Consider the following 18,013-nt stretch of genomic DNA (forward strand, 5'->3'; position numbering starts at 1 on the left):
CTGTTCAGCTGTGGGTTGATGTAGACACAGATTCTTGTAAGCCTGCTTTTCAAATAAAAGCAGCAAAGAATCCTGTGGCACCTTATAGACTAACAGACGTTTTGGAGCATGAGCTTTCGTGGGTGAATACCCACTTCCTCAGATGCATGTAATGGAAATTTCCAGGGGCAGGTATATATATGCTAGCAAGCAAGCTAGAGATAACGAGGTCAGTTCAATCAGGGAGGATGAGGCCCTGTTCTAGCAGTTGAGGTGTGAAAACCAAGAGGGGAGAAACTGGTTCTGTAATTGGCAAGCCATTCACAGTCTTTGTCAAATTTGACACCATCAGCTCAGGATTGAACTGTTAGTCTATAAGGTGCCACAGGATTCTTTGCTGCTTTTACAGATCCAGACTAACACGGCTACCCCTCTGATACTTGCCTTTCAAATGTTTTCCTGTGCAGAGCCTCAGAAGGGTGTGTGAGCTATCAGCAAATATTTAAGGATGGAGGCATTTATGCCAACCAATAAACAAGTATTAAATGCCAGAAGAAACCATACACTTTCTACTTATTCCAGAATCTTATAGTAAGAGAGATGGGTCTTGGTGAAGGTTCCAGTTATGCAGCAGAAAGATATTCTCAACAACCTAGAGGTGATTTTATAATATAAATAGTTATTCATTAAGATAAATCTGTATCCTCAAATATTCTTCAGAGTCTACTTTTAATTGTGCAAGGCCAATTCTTACTATAAGACTAGAACTTAGATGTGTAGTTTTATTCTGAATTACACTGATGGCTGTATTCAACGAAAGGGCAAAATGCTATCCATATATATCTTTGCTATGTACAGCATTTGCCATTGCCTCAGTTTCACAGTCTGTAAAAGGGAGCTAATACTGATGCATCTTTGTAAAGTGCTTTGAGATCCCTGGATAAAAACTAGCATATAGTTGCAAGCTATTATTATAATAGGATAGTGCAACTGGAGGCATGATAGGCACGTCAGTTCTCTCTTTCAGCGTTAGTTGGATATGTCATAAAAGCTCCCCTATTACAAGTCTACCCCCTCTTCAAGCCACCTCACAGGAAGACCCTAACAAATAGATAATGTTTATAATGTTCCTTGAATTGCAATAAATTTGGAGTTTTACTGGAACTGCAAGAAGTGATTTCATTAGGTAAAAGTTCTGCACACAGACAAACCAATCTAGTACCTATCAGCTCACATGTCCCAGGTGATCTCAACTGGTGGACTGGAGCATGAAGAGAGAGAGATGAATTCTAAGATACAGGAGGTTCAAGTAACAAATACCTTCCCAGATCAAACCCAGCTCCTTTGATTGTACCCAAAAAAATACCTTTGAGCCCATGTAGACTATGGAGCACAGTTGTATTACAGCGTGAAATGTTATGTAAATGGGCAACTAAATATTGCCCTGCCTGAACTTGCTAAGTGGTCTTAAAGGGTACCTTCATGGACAGGGTATTACAATGCTCCAATCTGGAACTGAGAGGGGCATGGTTAGGTTTGCCTCAAGAGAAGTGCCACAGTCTCCAGACCGACATAAACAAGAACTCTTGATCACTGCTGCTTTCTCCACATCCATAAGCAGCCCAGGATCCTACAGGAACTCTAGACTGACAGCCTTATCATGGAAAGGTTTGTATGCTTCCTCGATTGATTGCGCTAGTGCAGATCCTTCCAGTTGTTTCCCTCAGCCCATCAACAATTTCTGTCTTTAGTAGACAAATTGGAGTTAGCTGGATATAAATCTGTGCACTGGTGTACATATATCACCTTGTATATCAACTTCCATGGTCCTTGAAACCCTTGAAAATAGTGCAATGGGAGGAGAGTGTTTAGGAGTTCTACATAGATTGTCAAGAGCAAAATATATGAAGGGTGTCCAACCCCACTACTGAAAGCCTATGTCGTGGCTGTGACATAGGTCAACTAACTGGGCAGTATTCAATTGACATGAATATGGGGAAAAACCAAAGAAAATATCAATTTGATAGGGTTACGCTTCCTATAAAACTAAGACACTAGCTAACTCACAGGTGTGCGTCACCTGGGGACTAGACCATTTCTGGTATTTATGGGAAGATCTGAAAGGTTTCACCTGTTAAAATTCGATGCAGTGGCAAAGTGACATAGGTTAAATGTGCATAGAGTAGAAAGTTTTCATCTGTTCTGTTTAACTTCAGCCATGAGCCAACCAGAGACCGTCCTGTTCCAGATAAGGACCGTGACCTTAGATTCGAAGCATTTTGCAGATCTGTCAAGGTAGAAGACAATAACCTTAAAGTAATTGTGCTTTATATCCACCATGTCCCTGGCACATTCAGATATCAGTTTCATCTTGAAAAGAACCCATCACGAATAGGATGGTAGTGGCGGGGTTGTAAATAATCATCTAGCACTGAATTCCATGCAGGGCATTGATACACTTTCATCAGGCAGAGGTCATTAGTAGCAGTTGAATGCAGGGTCTTGCACGGCATATACCATTACCACCTGAACTAACAGAATGACCCATTAGCTGCGGGGTACTCCTCTAGTGGTCCACCAACAGTGTAGAGCTTGGGCTTTTTTAGAATGTTGGATACAGAGATGTTCTTGATCACAAAATATCCCTGTACAGAAATTCCCTATATGGAAAAATAGTATTAGAAAATTAATGTATTTTTAGCTCTCAACTAAGATCAACACCTGGAAGCCAGGGTAGGCAGAATCATGTGTTGAACCAGTTCAGTTCACCCTTCCATCAAGTATTCCATGGACCACAGCCCGGGATCCCCTGCCATACAGCTTTCTTTATATTGTCAATCTACAGTTCCAAAAATAGGCTCTCGAAGGAACAACAGGGACTTAATAAGGAACAACAGTGATTAAAAGTAGAGACTGGGCTGAACAAAAACTTGGAATCTGAAATCCCAACTCTAGGAGACAGTTGCTCAAAACCCAAAGGTAGATCATAACCAAAAGGCCTTAACAGTAGAAAAATGTCTAGGAGTGGCCATTCCAGCAACACCTAGAACAAAGGATGTGAGAAGACAGTCTCATCTTTCCTCTTCACTGTCAGAGATCTAGAGGTGTTCAGCCCATAAATCTATTTTTCCCTCCCACTCAGATACCATTCCAAGAGATGCAGTAGAAAACCCAAATATACATAGATCTAGCATTATAAGGTCAAACGAGTATTATCAACAATTTGGTTAGTACGTGACCAATTCAATTCAATTCGACTTTGGACAAAGTTTTGAAAAGCATGTCAGTGACTTAGGTGCCTAACTCATGTTCAAAAATGACTTGGGTGCTACTGAAAACTTTACCCCACATCTAATTGATTAAATTCTGATTGAATAAAATCTCCAGAAAAAAAAAAAGTAGAGATAGCAGAAGTGCCTCTAAGATGAGCAGAAGGAAATATGCCCCATCTGCAAGCTAAGGCAGAGGAAAAAGTAAGGGTTCTTAGAGGATTGCTCATCAATCTTTCAGAATCCTGAGATCAGAGCCTCACCACTGCTCTGGTCCCTTTATGCCTGGTAAAAAGGTCACAGCACCATAACTGGGCCCTAAAAGCTCTGTCTGGAGTAGGATTCCCCATGCACAGGCATGGTGGAAGAAAGCCAAAAGGCTGTCCTCCAAGGATCCCCTTGCAAATCCTGGCATAGTGGCAAATCCTGCCAGTGGCAGCATGCAGTACTGAACACATTCCAGGCTATGTGGAGGCCTACAGGACAATGCAGAGATGCTGCCACAACTTAGACAAGCCCCCAATGATCTTTAAGTAATATTGGGGGCTTCTTCATTCTCCCAGAGCAGCCCAAGACTGGGGAGGGCTCCAAGGTGGCTTAGTCTTCCTTCCCCCTGATTTGTAAGTTCTGTGCTGTGCCTTCGAAGTTCAACAACTTTCTAAGCAAATAACATTAGGATTCTTGGGTTTCTGAAGTCCATGAACCAAATTAATGTACATTACTTATCTATTTTTAAATTCTAGATCTATGGGTAAATTTAACCCCTTATTACAACATGTTAAAATATGTCTGGATTCCCAACAAAATTCCAGTAATGCTATCTGGTTCTAACGCTCTAACCTGAACTACTCTTGTAATATTTGTGTCCCTTTTAGATCAGGAGAGATTGTGTTTAGTGATTTTGAGATTAAAATGAAAGATTTGTTATAATGGTAAACAAATCTGTATTTTCCTAGAGAGTAAGAGAAAGAGAGAGACCCCAAGTAGTGAGAATTTTTGTCACTAGGATTTACTGTTTTAGAGTCTGATTCTGCAAAACATTACTGGGTAAAGTATTTTACTACCATGGATATAAACTGGCCATCAGCAAGTGTAGGCTTGAAATTAGATGAAGGTTTCTTGCCATCACAGGAGCAAAGTTCTGGAGCAGCATTCCAAGGGGTGTAATGGGGCAAAAACCCTACCTTGTTTCAAGGCTGAGTTTCATAAATGTATAGAGGGGATGATACAATGAAGTGGCCTACAATAATGCACGGCCCATTCATGACTGTTATTAGCAAATATTTCCAATGGCCAGAGATGGGCACTAGATGGGGAATTACTCTGAATTCCTAGGAAGAATTCTTTCCCAGGTGTCTCACCCACATACTCAGGATCAAACTGATCACCATATTTAGGGTCAGGAAGGAATTTTTCCTCAGCTCAGAATGGCAGAGACCCTAGGGGGTTTTCACCCTGCTCTGCAGCATGGTGCATGCATTTGGGGCTGGTTTGAACTAGAGTAAATAGTGGATTTTCTGTACCTGGAAGTCTTTAAATCAAGATTTGAGGACCTCAGTAACTCAGCCAATGGTTATAGGCCTACTGCAGGAGCAGGTGGGTGAAGGTCTGTGGCCTGCAATGTGCAGGAGATCAGAGTAGACGATCATGAGTCTAGTCCCACTGATATCACAGTAAGCATTATAACCAACTGCAAGTTCAGCAGGATTAGTCCCATAGGCCCCTATCCCACAGTGTGTTGCATGCAGCAGGAACGCAACAAAGTCAGTGGGACTCTGTGTAGTCACAGCAGTTTTCCCCCCCACACTACACAGTACAGGATTCAGGCCTCGACTCTTGTGCTAAACTTTGTCTAGTCACGTATGCTAAGTATATCTTCTCTGGTTATGATGAAGTGGTGAATTTTTTGAATAGTAAAATTAAGGGAAAGGGAGTGGTGTCCGTGGATGAACATTTCAAGAATTTAGATGAAGATCAGTGCCTTGATTTTATTTCACAGAATTTGAATGGAATGTTGCTACTTAAGTTTGCTTTTTTATTTGACACTCTGATCTAGAAATGAATGTATTTACCAACACATTAATTGGGGATTAATTTTGCATGGTTTCTGGTTGGATAATCTGGTCAAAATTAATTGAAATTTGACTGATATAAAATAACAGTGACTGATCATTTCTATTAACATTTTGTGAATTAGAAAATACCACCTTTGTATTTACATATTATCATATCAATAGGGGCCTAATTTTGTTGGTTTTCCTACTGAATACATTTTTTAATATGAAAAACAGTTCTGACTTTCTCCTCACTGAGTTTTTATATGATAAAATTATGATCTGGAAAATAAGGTGATTGTATTCACTTATCTTCTGAATGGGGCTCAATATTAAACTTGTTGGTTTTTTCTATTAAATAACCAAGTCTAATTTAATTAGACATGGAGAGAGAAAATATGCTAAGATCTGTGTAAAGTGTTAAATCATTACATGCATAAATGCAATTCATTAGTAGTATCAGACTTTTTGTCTGTGCACTTAGGACCTGATCCAAATCCCATGTAAGTCAATAGGAGCCTTTCCATTGCCTTCAATCAGCTTTGGGTCAGGCCTTTATTACACAAGGTATTTAGAGGACTTGCCAATGAGTTTATTGTACATTATTGTCTTGGAAAGTGCATCTGAAATGAAGGGTTTTCTTCCCACAATTTTTCCCCAGATAGAGGAGGGTGTTATTTGAAGCAGGTAGAAATAATCAGGCTCAGATTTTCAAAAGTTTTCTAAAGGGGTTAGGCGCCCAATGAAAGCCAGTGCTTGCGTATTTCACTTTCAGTGGAGTTGGGTGCATATCTTGCTTAGGGCCCCTTGAAAATCTCAGCTTTGATCTCTTTCCCAAGCTCTGTCCCTAAGCCAGACCACTTGGGTTCTCTGATGTAATCTCCCTCACCTCCGTCATCATCGTCTCGAAAGAATTCCTCGCTATCATTTGCCGAGTGGGATTTTTTCATCTCAGCGATCCGATTTCGGGGCACTTTCCTCTTGAGGGAGGGAGAGAAAAAGGATGGTCGATTGTTGCGCTCTGGGGTCGGTGGCGTGCTGAAAGATGTGACCTGAAAGGGAAATAGGAACAGAAGAATTTTTGGAGGCAGAGTTTTATTTGATGACTTCCGCTTCTATGTAATGAGTTCGCAGATTCTAAGGCCAAGAGAGACCGCTGTGATCTATTTAGTCTGACCTCCTGTATAACACCGGCCTGGAGACTTCCCTGAATTAATTCCTGTTTGAACTCTCTTTTTATTTGGTTGTCTCAGGAAGGCTAGCAAAAATCACCACCACAGCTGGCACTCTCACTGGTTGTTTCAGAACAGTGCTCAAGAAGCAAATGAACCATGGTGACTGGACAACCCTTCATGTGCAGAAGTGTTTGTCAAGGTGGAGGTAGTGCAGAGTGTCTGGCACTGCGGCTATTTGTGCTGTGAGTAAAGAGAGGGCTTCATTCTTCAGGGCTGTCTATTGAGCACCTCATTCATAGGAAACAAAACTAGAGAAAAAAGATTTATAAACTGATTTGGGAAACAATAAAAATATATCAAACTTAACATTAAAAAGTTGGGCAAAAGAGAGAAGAAAACAAGAATGAACAACTATTAAAGTTGTGGATTGGCATATGAATGGCACATGCACCTTGCCTTGGAAATGGGGTGGACTTTTCTTGCCTTATAGAATCTTTTAGGAAGGACATTCTGTCTTAGAGGCAGGGGCAGGAAGCAACTCCTTAGACCAGGATGCTGATGTGAAAATGAAGTCAGTACATCATTATGGCAGATGAGAAAATGTGCGGAAAGGACTAGTAATGATTAGTTAGGCTAAATGATGACAACTGCATGGAGACAGCTGCCTAGAATGGAGAAAAGCCAGAGGATGGAAAAGTAAAGAAATCCTGCACTTGAAAAGACAGTTTCTCTTGGGCCAAACCAGGACTAGGACTGACCAGTTCAGGAACGCTTTCACTGCCTTGGTTGAGTGCTGCTGCTAGTGTTACTTTAATGGTTTCTTTTCAAGTGAAAAAATGGATAGCTACTTTGCTGCCTCAGAAATCCCCATCTCATCTTTTCTTCTCTACACAGTTAATTTAACAATTTTGCTGCGGCTTGTAGAATGCAGTCTTACATTGCTCGTATCTGTCCCTACATATAAAGAGCTATGTGACACATGATTGAGGATGACAACGAAGTCTGCCAGGTTGGTGGTACACTGCAGAATCCCTCCACATCATTTCTCTATTCATATGAAAAATTAAAAAAGCTTTTTTACACCCATCTGATCCTCCTGTTTTTGTATTTAGTCTCTATTTTCTGGCTGCCTTAGAAAAAGCATTTTCTTTATTCTGTACACTAGATATAACACATACATGGAAAAACAATAGTAAACTATGCATAATTAAAACCATTACCAGCAGGGTAATGTTAAGACACAAGCAACCATCAAGTAACAACACTGGAAGTCTTGAGACACAAAGAGACCAGGAACTCCCTCTAAGCCTGGCTCATCAAAGTTGCAATGCAGGGAAACGAACTCTACTCGAGGATATGAGACACCAGGCTTGGTTAAGGAGCCTGATCTTTCACGCCGCAGACCAGCAAAGCATGGAGAGCACCGTGATGGCAGTTCTTCTTGCCCCTTTGGGAAGCCACGGACACAGGAAGGTCTTTTTACACTGAAGTGGCCAAGCAAAGGGGTAGCATGGATGAGCTCTGAAGAAGTCCTGTTCAGCTCTCCTTGACCAAAGGAGATTGCTTGTTTCATGCAGGAGGTCAGATGAGCAGAAGTGTCCTTCTCACCTTAATCTATGAAACAGGGACTTTGAGGAAGGAGGGGGAAGCCCACTGCTGAGACTATAGAATACAGTGGCTTGCAGTCATTGTTTCCTGGGGCTCTTCTGGTAGTGTATTCCATCCATAAGCCATCGCCGTGTATAGGAGAATACGTCAGTAACTGCCTAGGCTAGGACCTGGCTCTTAAAAATAGTTCTAACACAGTATGGCATCACCTCTACCAGCCAGGCAAAACAGCTTAGCTGAAACTGTGATTACAACTGAATTATGGGCAGACTGTGATCTCTCTTCTCACATGGGATAGTATCTTACTCCAGGTGAAGGCCCACTGAAGTCACCTGAACTAGCCTCATGCTTAAATGTTAAGCATGTACTTAAATGTTTTGCTGGGTTGGGGCCCTCATCTTTGCCTTAATAATAGACAGGTCCCAGACTAAAAATCACATTTGTGGCAAAATTCCCTGAAAATGCCTCCTCATTGTTCTGTGTCCTATTAGATTTAGTAGCAATGCACACAATACTTTAAATTACTACAGCACCTTTTGGTAGAGAACCCCCATCTCTTATGGAAATTGCAGTGTGATCTTTTGATTTCTGCACAAAGGAGACAGGGCCTCAGTTTTGACTTGCACCACCCTGACTATTGCTTCATTAAAATATCCCTCCAAAACTGTGGAGTAGTCTGATAACTTTCTATATCCACTATCTGGCCAAGAGCAATGGGCACAGAAAGCAACCAACCTACTGGCTGTGCACAACATGCAGAAGCAAACTTCAGAGTCTACATGTGACTAATCACAGCCTTGGCCCACATGTTGGTTTCTGAAGCAAGGTGCATTAACGTTTATTTAGCCATCCAGTATTTCCATATACTACTTACTCTCTCATGCATAGGGGATCCTGGGTTCGAATCTTCCTCCGTTCCATATGGAGAAGTGTCTCCAGTTGAAACTCGACTCACTGCCATCTCTGCATGTCCTTTACCTTGGGGCCCCTTCATCCGTACAAACTCCATGTTGCTGTACTTATAAAAGCCGAAGGACATCTTTTGAGCCATCTTAGCTGCAACGCTCACCTTCAATGCACAGAAAACGAAAGAAGCACGTAACATGAATTGCTAAACATTAGAGCATACATTTGCTCTACACTATAATTCTATAGAACATTTGTACAGGTGCCTGTCAGTAGGCATCTAAGCATCACACAATAACACCAATGCAAAACATTAAGGCCTACATTTTTGGAACTGTGCATTTTATGCACACACAGTTGTGCAAATCAGGGTTTGGACGCACTTTCAAAATGCGGGTTTAAAATCAAAACAAACAGTAGTAGATAATGAACAACACTTAGCTCTTATATAGCCTTTTTCATCTATAGTTCTCAAAGCAGTTTACAAAGGAAGATGGCATCCCCAGTTTACAGATGGGGAAACTGAGGCAACCAAGCTCAGGCAATTCCCTCACAGTGGATCACTGGCAAAGATAGGAATAGAACCCAGGTCTTCTGACTCCCAGTCCAGTGTCCTATCCACTAGGCAACGCTGCCTAGCAAGAATAAAGAGCTGACTAGTCCAAATAACCAAACAACCTCAACAAAATAGTCTGTCTCAAAGGTTAACGTGATACTTCTAAAACAAACACACCAGACGTTATGGATCAATTCCCAGTTAACAGAGAAAACAGGTTTGAAAAAGGGATAGGTCACAAAATGGTCAATGATCAGCCTGTTGAAATAAATGGAAATTTATTCTTCAAGTTTTATGTGTTTCAAAATTCCCAGCAGTTAAAGATAACAGGTCAAATTTATTCCTGGTGAAAAATGAGTCACATTAGAGTTATACCAGGTATTAATATGGCCAAGTGAAACCAAGCAGCTTTCAGAAATACAGTCACACTTTCTTCCTTTCCCTCAAGTAGTAGCAAAAAATGACAATGGAGCGAAGTTCAAATTTAGAGTTCCCCCCCAGTCTGCAACTTCGAGTACTTAACAAATCTAACTAGTCTATTTCAGCTAACATAACAACGTGCAATTGCAGGGAAATCAAACACATACATCATTAGCAGTATGCAGGGACATTTCTTAGCTATTATGTATTCGATCAGGGGTGGGCAAACTCTTTGGCCTGAGGGCTGCATGGAGTTTCTGAAATTGTATGGAGGGCCAGTTAGGGGAGGCTGCGCCTCCCCAAACAGCCAAGTGTGCCCGGCCCCTACCCCCCATCCGACCCCCCTGCTTCTCGCCTCCCCCAGGACTTCTGCCCCTTCCAACCTCCCTGCTGGCCCCCCCTCCAGGGACTCCTGCCCCATCCACCCCCCTGCTCTCTGTCCCCGCCCCATTCAACCCCCTGCTCCTTCCTGACTGCTTCCCTAGGACCCTGCCCCATCCAACCAAACCTTCTCTGTGACCGCCCGCAGACCCCCTGCCCCAACTGCCTCCTGCCCCTAACTGCCCTCCACCGCCCCATCCAACCCCCCTCTCCTTCCTGACTGCCCCATCCCCTAAACTCCTACCCCATCCAACCACCCCTGCTCCCTGACCACTCTCGGTCACCCCGCCCCTAACTGCCCCCTGCTGCCCCATCTAACCCAGAGAGTGGGATATTTCCCAGAGAATGCCTTACTGCTAAATAATGAACTAGCACTCAGCTGAGCCATCAATAGTTAACATGTTGTTAATGCAGCTTCACACTCTACAAGGCAGCACGAATGGAGGCAGGAGACACAGTAAGGCAGAGAGACAGAGACACACACTCTGTGTGTGAGATATAGACGTACATTGCCCCTTTAAGTATGCTGACCCCACTCTAAGTACACTGCCTTTCTAAGCAGATCAGCAAGTTGAGACAGCAGCTACTGCCAGCAAACTCCCTTCGTTCTGAGCCCTGTCATGTCCCTGCTCGCTCTGTGGAGATGGGGGGCAGGAGCGGGGGGTAAGAGCGACACCCTGACATTAGCCCCCCTGCCACAGCAAGCAGGAGGCTCCCAGAAGCAGCTCCAAGGCAGAGGGCAGGAGCAGCACAGGGCAGTGGGGGAGGCACAGCTGAACTGCCAGACAATTGACAGCCTACTGGGATGCTGCCAAGCTGATAGAGGGGCTGCCGGTCCTCCCCAGTTTTAAGCCCCCATCAGCTAGCTGCAATGGGCTGCTCTTTCTGCAAGCAGTGGACAAAGCAGGCAGCTGCCAAACAATGTTATAAGGGAGCACTGTGCAACTTTAAATGAGCATGTTCCCTAATTGATCAGAAACGTAACAATGTTAACCGGGCTGATTTTAAGTGAGGAGTTATTGTATCTATGTAACAAGACACAACAGTGAAAGGTTAAAACCAACAGGTGTAAAAACGCTAAGAGGGTCTTCCTGGCTCTTAGAAGATAACTGTAGTTACCTTTGAAAAGAAGAGGATCATACAAAAATGTGGTATGGCAAAACATTCATTTCATTACAGAACTGGAAAGTATCTGGAAAGTATCACACCAGGTTCACTTAGATTTCTTGGGTTCCTACCAATTTTAAATCCCAGTCAAACATCAGGAGGTACAAATCCTGCCTGACTCTTCTGATGACTTCAGTTCATCATGACTGTGTGAATTAAAACTAGTGGATTTTCGTACACCTGTTTCTGGTAACTTTCAAAGCCATGAAGACTAGCAGACACTCAGCATAAGTAGCTTCAGAAGACAAAAAGCTGATGGCAGCATCAGTAGTACTGAAAACATCATGGACATTTCACTACCACCACAGCTGCAAAAGAGAGGAAGTGTCTTACCCTGTTGTCATAGACCTTCTTGAGTGCTTCATAACGGATGGATCCCTGGAAGATCACTCCTTGGAAGGTGTTGCTTTTGTCACTGGCCACCAGCTCCACGCAGACCATCTCACCTTCCCCCACGGTCATGTCACTGAACACCTGCCATTGCATCCAAGGAAACCAAACACTTAAAGGAAAAGCTGTAGTGATTAGATCCTTTAGACATAGCTCCAGTGTGTTCAGGATCCAGGGTTTTACTTCAGCCCATTGTACAGACAGGAGCCACTTGGAAAATTCAGATCTAGATCTGTTTCCAATACCCAGAAAGTTTGGGGTGTTAAGTTATGACCCAGGAACTTCTTAATGCCAACTGGCAATGGGGTATGGAGGAGTTACAGAAATCTCATGAGTATGCTCTAGTTCACCACAGAATGTCATGTGAGGTTTCAAATGAAAGCCAGGTGTCACACTGGTCATTAATACTGTTGTGAAAGGTATGTACAGATATTATATAAGGAGTTATGTCTATATACTGAAAATAGGTTTGTAAAGTCTGTATCAAGGGATCACCCATCAGCAAAGATGTAAAACCAGTTTTCCTCCAGATAGGAGGTAAGAAACGTGCATCACTCTGTTGTAACATAAATTAAGCACAGTTAAACACAATGGTTGCCCATTTACATATGAAGTCAAACATTAAAGGAAAGGAACACACAGGAAAAAACAAGGCCCAGATGATTATCCTGTCTATGAGCAAAGAAAACGATCTCTGGGGTATTTCTAGAAGGCAAAGAAGATACCCTTTCATCCTGCACCTAGGAAGTAAACAGATAGCATGTCTGCATTCATGAAAACAAGGTCTAAGCCAACCTTGGCTGAAAACTCTGAAGAGGATGAGAAACTGCCTTAGAGAGGTGGATAACCTGTTAGCTAAGTTTAGTCACTAGAAAGCATGTTATGATTTTGTTTTATATTTATCCATTTGTTTCCAATATTCTTACTCACTATGTCCTGAATCTCTAGTCTTTGATAATAAACATATTCTTGTTTTCATTGCAAATATATCTCCGCGCTGTGGTGCCAAGCAAAATGCTGGTCTGGAGCTGAATTCTACAAGCTGCTGTGTACTGTTCCTTTGGGAACAGCAGGGCTGGTAATTCTGTGAGTGTTCAGTGAATGAGGGGCTGCACACTCCAGGGAACACCTGGAGAGGGCTCAGGTGTTGATGTGTGCCTTTCATTCAACTACACAGAGGGAGCAAAGCCTGCAGAGGCCTGGAACGTAGTAGTGCTCATGCTGCCAGAGACAGGTGGATTCAGGGAACTGGTTCACAGCAGGCACAGACAAAGCTGCCTCAACACTAATGGTAGGTGGTGGTAAGGTGCCTCACCAATCCTGGGTACCCCTGGGAGTGTCACATAAGATTAATGTTTCTGGAAAAAAATCATGGCTTTGCCCAGCTGGCTGGATCACGGTCAGGGGGCTCCAGGAAGACTAATTAAGTAAACTGTTGCCTTGTGGTCTGGGGCAGTGATATAGTGGTGGGAATATATCAAGTTGGACACACAATAGAAAAGGGAGATTACAGCACAAAAATGAGGAAAATTTTCCACTCTAACAACAGACCCACCTCTTCAAAGTTATCAATCATGAAGAATATATTAGGGTAGCTGATCTTTGATTCCTCTCCTTTGCTGTCCATTGGGTGTTTGCTTGGAGATGCAAATACTTGCTGGAAGAAATTTTGAAGATGTTATCAAACTTATCTCTTGAATGTATGTACAATTATGAATACTTAAAAATAAACCTATAGTAAAACATTGCAGAACTGGCCAAAGGTATATTTTAGGGGAATTTCACCTTACTTTAAGCCCGTGGTTCTCAAACTTCTTTGTGTCTGTAGTAGTTTATGCCCCTCCCTACCCCAACCTTATGTCTGTGCTGCTGCCGACAGCAGCGCTGCCTTCAGAGCAGGGTGGCCAGCCAGCAGCCACTGCTTTCTGGCCATCCTCCTCTGAAGGCAATGCAAAAGTAAGGATGGTAATACTGCGACACCTCTACAATAGGCTTAAGACCCTCTTTTTTCCCCCCCGATAGCTTCTCATGCCCCCCCACCCCCGCTGAATACATTCCATACCCTCACAGGGGGGCACACTCCCCAGTTTGAGAACCTCTGCTCTAAGCTAGGCATGCCAAACTCATTTTGCTGAGAGGGCTGAGCTGCATTTCTAATTATAGTCTATAGGCAGGGTATACATTTAGGACTAAATACTACTTTTAATCCAAAGTGCCACTGGTATCAATGGGAGGTTTGCACAGAGATCAAAGGTAGAATATGGACTAAGTATAAACTAGGGCTGTCAAAAGATTAAAAAAAAATTGCAATTAATCAAGCTGCTAAACAATAATAGAATATTATTTATATAAATATTTTCAGATGTTTTCCACATTTTCAAAGTGTATTGAATTCAGTTACAGCACAGAATACAAAGTGTACAGTGCTCACTTTATATTTATTTTCATTATAAATATTTGCACTGTAAAAGTAAAAGAAATAGTATTTTTCAATTCACTTAATACAAGTACTATAGTGCCATCTCTGTATCATGAAAGTTGAATTTACAAATGTAGAATTATGTACAAAAAATAATTGCATTAAAAATAAAACAATGTAAAACTTGAGAGCCTACAAGTCCACTCAGTCCTACTTCTTGTTCAGCGAATCACTTAGACAAATTTGTTTACATTTGCAGGAGATAATGCTGCCCACTTCTTGTTTATATCACCTGAAAGTGAGAACAGGTGTTTGCATGGCACTGTTGTAGCCGGCGTTGCAAGATATTTACGTGCCAGGTGTGTTAAAAATTCATGTGTCCCTTCATGTTTCAACTACCATTCCAGAGGACATGCGTCTATTGTGGCAAATTGCTGGCACTATTATGATGGGTCTCGCGCTCTCTCTTCTTTTGGGGGGGGGGGTTCAGGGAGCCATTTCTTGCCCCTGAATTGGAATATTAATTGCCCCACTAGTGTCCTTGAGAAGGGGTGTGGAAAGGGAGGGACCTGGGCCTGCCCTCTACTCCAGGTCCCAGCCCAGGGGCCCTAAGGACAGTGGTGAACCACTTGAACTGGCGGTTCCTTCCCCTGGGCTACTTCCCTCTCCTGCCCTTCAGCTTGTGGGAGGGCTTCCTGTCCTCCCTCTGCACAAACCAGGTGCCCCTTACCTACAGTTTTGGACTTCTTAGCCCACCGCAGCACTTCTCCAAACTGTCCTCCGCTTCCCTTCAAACTGTTCTCTGCTCCAACACCAATTCTTTCTGCTCCAACTCCCACACTATCTGATTGAAGCAGAGGTTTTTATCATGTAACTGACTGCAGGTGCTCTAATTGGCTTCAGGTGCTCTAGTTAATCTATAGCAAACTTTCTTCCCCTTACAGGGAATAAGGCTCCCTTCTAACCCTCTCCTGCTGCCCTCTGGCCATGCTGTATCACACCATGCTGATGATGGGTTCTGCTCGATAACAATCCAAAGCAATGCAGTGTTCATTTTCATCATCTGAGTCAGATGCCAACAGTAGAAGGTTGCTTTTCTTTTTGGTAGATCGGATTCTGTAGTTTCCTCATTAGAGTGTTGCTCTTTTAAGACTTTTGAAAGCATGCTCCACACCCCATCCCAATCAGATTTTGGAATGCACTTCAGATTCTTAAACCTTGGGTCGAGTGGTGTAGCTATCTTTTGAAATCTCACATTGGTACCTTCTTTGCATTTTGTCAAATCTGCCGTGAAAGCATTGTTAAAATGAACAACATGTGGGTTCATCATGTGAGACTGCTATAACATGAAACATATGGCAAAATGCAGGTAAAACACAGAGCAGGAGACATATAATTATCCCCCAAGGAGTTCAGTCACAAATTTAATAACGCATTATTTTTTTAATAAGCGTCAACAGCATGGAAGCATGTCCTCTGGAATGGTGGCCAAAGCATGAAGGGGCATACAATCTGGCATGTAAATACCTTACAATGCCGGCTAAAAAGTGCCATGCGAACCTCTGTTCTCACTTTCAGGTGATACTGTAAATAAGAAGTGGGCAGCTTATCTCCCATAAATGTAAACAAACCTTTTCTCTTAGTGATTGGCTGAACAAGAAGTAGGACTGAGTGGACTTGTATGCTCTGAAGTTTTACATTGTTTTGCTTTTGAGTGCAGTTAAGTGACCAAAAAAATCTACATTTGTAAGTTGTGCTTTCACAATAAAGAGATTGCACTATGGTACTTGTATGAGGTGAACTGAAAAATATTATTTCTTTTGTTTATCATTTTACAATGCAAATATTTGTAATAAAAATAATATAAAGTGAATACTGTACACTTTGTATTCTGTGTTGTAATTTAAATCAATATATCTGAAAATGTAGAAAAACTTCCAAAATATTTAATAAATTTCAATTGGTGTTCCATTGTTTAATAGTGTGATTAAAACAGTGATTAATCACAATTAATTTTTTAAAGTTAATTATGTGAGTTAACTCTGATTAATTGACAGCCCAGGTATAAATGTTTAGTTATTTATTTTGTAAGTTATTGATTTCAACATCACTTGCTGAGAAAATATGCCCCTCTTTAGGGCTATTACTTTTTCTGCTCCATGTTACACTTTCATCCTCATCCTCCTCTTTCTTCCTCTCAGTGCTTCTCCTCCTTTCTTCCTCTCTGCAGCAACTCCCAATTCTCACCTCCTTTCCCATTTCATCGTCTAAAACGTCCACTAATGAAATGGTTAACGCTGACATTTAAAGTGTCCTCTTTATGCTTTAGAGCTAATGTCCTACTGAAAATAACGGACACAAGGGTGGGGGAAGAGTTCACACTAAAAAACATTGTTTCCAGTGCCCTGTTTGCAGGTTGAGGATGCCAACATGGCTTTGGTTTACACTCTGTTCACATTTGGAATGTTATCTTCACAACCATGAGGTTCTGCAGAACACCCATCCACAACATGGGCCACAAATATACCACGTGATCTGGATCTGACACCTCTGCTTCAAACCATTAAGCATGGACTATGGCTGGATGTAAGACATTGGACAAGGATTATAGGCTTGATCTGGCATAGCAATTCTGAATACAAATTTGTATATACGTATTAAAAAAGTTGCTTCATGTTGACAACTGACATGAAAAATAAACCGAGTTATAGAATTTCTAATGGAAAGGCTAAGATTTCCCCAATATGGCAGATCTACAGTAAAGAAGCAGCAAATCTTCCATTTCATAATCCGTAATCCTGTTCAACTATTATTACCCATGGTAGCTAGATTAAAAGATGGTGCTGATATGTCTACACACACTACAATCCCACCTCCATTTACCTGGTGAAGGTACCCATAAGAAGGCATGCAACGTATATACCTTGATGTTTTTTCATAGCATACCGATAGACTGATATGATATACTACGATCTGATATTAAATGTAGTCTCCAGGACAGAAGATGAGTTAGCAAGACTTTTGAAACTGTTTTCTTTGAGGAATTTTCATTCCTCCCCCCATCAGTAAGTGAGCCACGGTCATCTTCCCTCTGTGTGTGTGTGTGTCTGTGTGAGAGTAAGAGAGAGCCTCATATAGAACTTTTCTATAAGAAACAGTTTTTCTTTCTTTCTTCCCGCATCCCAAAGCTATGTCTTTGCCTTGTACAAAATAAGCAAAGTCTACAGCTATGTAAATAGCACAGATCACAGAGGTCACTTTTATAGCTGACTGTTCCAGGTTGCCTTCAAAAGGAAAATCCTTGGCAATAAATCTTGTACAGATTTCAACAAGAGACTGTTTGGTATTTTGTTGGTTTTTGTTTAAGTAGGAGGATGACTTTATTTAGATTTAAATAAGGTTTCAGACATGGACAATCAGTCCTGGTCCTTGTCAATTGTTTCCCTAATTCACTAGTTCTCAAACAATTCCCTATTCCCACTCCTGAAAGCAGTGATCCTCCCAGCCATGATCTCATGCCTTCCCTGCCAAAAGTATCATGGCTGGTTACATGAGAAAGCAAAGGCATTAAAGGAGACAAGCTGGAAATAAATTGACACAGAACTAGAAGGGACCTTGAGAGGTCATCTAGTCCAGTCCCCAGCACTCAAGGCAGGACTAAGTATTATCTAGATCACCCCTGACAGGTG

At 42.0% G+C, this 18,013-nt stretch overlaps 2 protein-coding genes across 6 annotated transcripts in view; one reads left to right on the plus strand and one right to left on the minus strand.

Annotated features, from left to right (window-relative positions):
- Window positions 1–18,013, plus strand: part of UPK3A (uroplakin 3A) — an 897,123-nt gene that overhangs the window by 678,320 nt on the left and 200,790 nt on the right. The window lies entirely within an intron of this gene.
- KIAA0930 (KIAA0930 ortholog) overlaps window positions 1–18,013 on the minus strand; it is a 139,360-nt gene that overhangs the window by 6,647 nt on the left and 114,700 nt on the right. For all 5 annotated transcript variants that reach the window (XR_007769627.1, XM_050924938.1, XM_050924925.1 and 2 more), the window contains 5 exons: window positions 13,461–13,562; window positions 11,849–11,989; window positions 8,960–9,154; window positions 6,192–6,354; window positions 2,111–2,266 (listed from right to left, as the gene is read on the minus strand). Coding sequence is in view for 4 of the 5 variants with exons in the window: in XM_050924938.1 (XP_050780895.1) it covers window positions 2,111–2,266; window positions 6,192–6,354; window positions 8,960–9,154; window positions 11,849–11,989; window positions 13,461–13,562 (757 nt within the window). In the remaining variant the exon portion in view is untranslated. The remainder of the gene's footprint in view (window positions 1–2,110; window positions 2,267–6,191; window positions 6,355–8,959; window positions 9,155–11,848; window positions 11,990–13,460; window positions 13,563–18,013) is intronic.

The sequence above is a fragment of the Gopherus flavomarginatus genome, chromosome 1 (genome assembly GCF_025201925.1).
Source record: "Gopherus flavomarginatus isolate rGopFla2 chromosome 1, rGopFla2.mat.asm, whole genome shotgun sequence".
In the NCBI taxonomy this organism is placed as follows: Eukaryota; Metazoa; Chordata; order Testudines; family Testudinidae; genus Gopherus; species Gopherus flavomarginatus.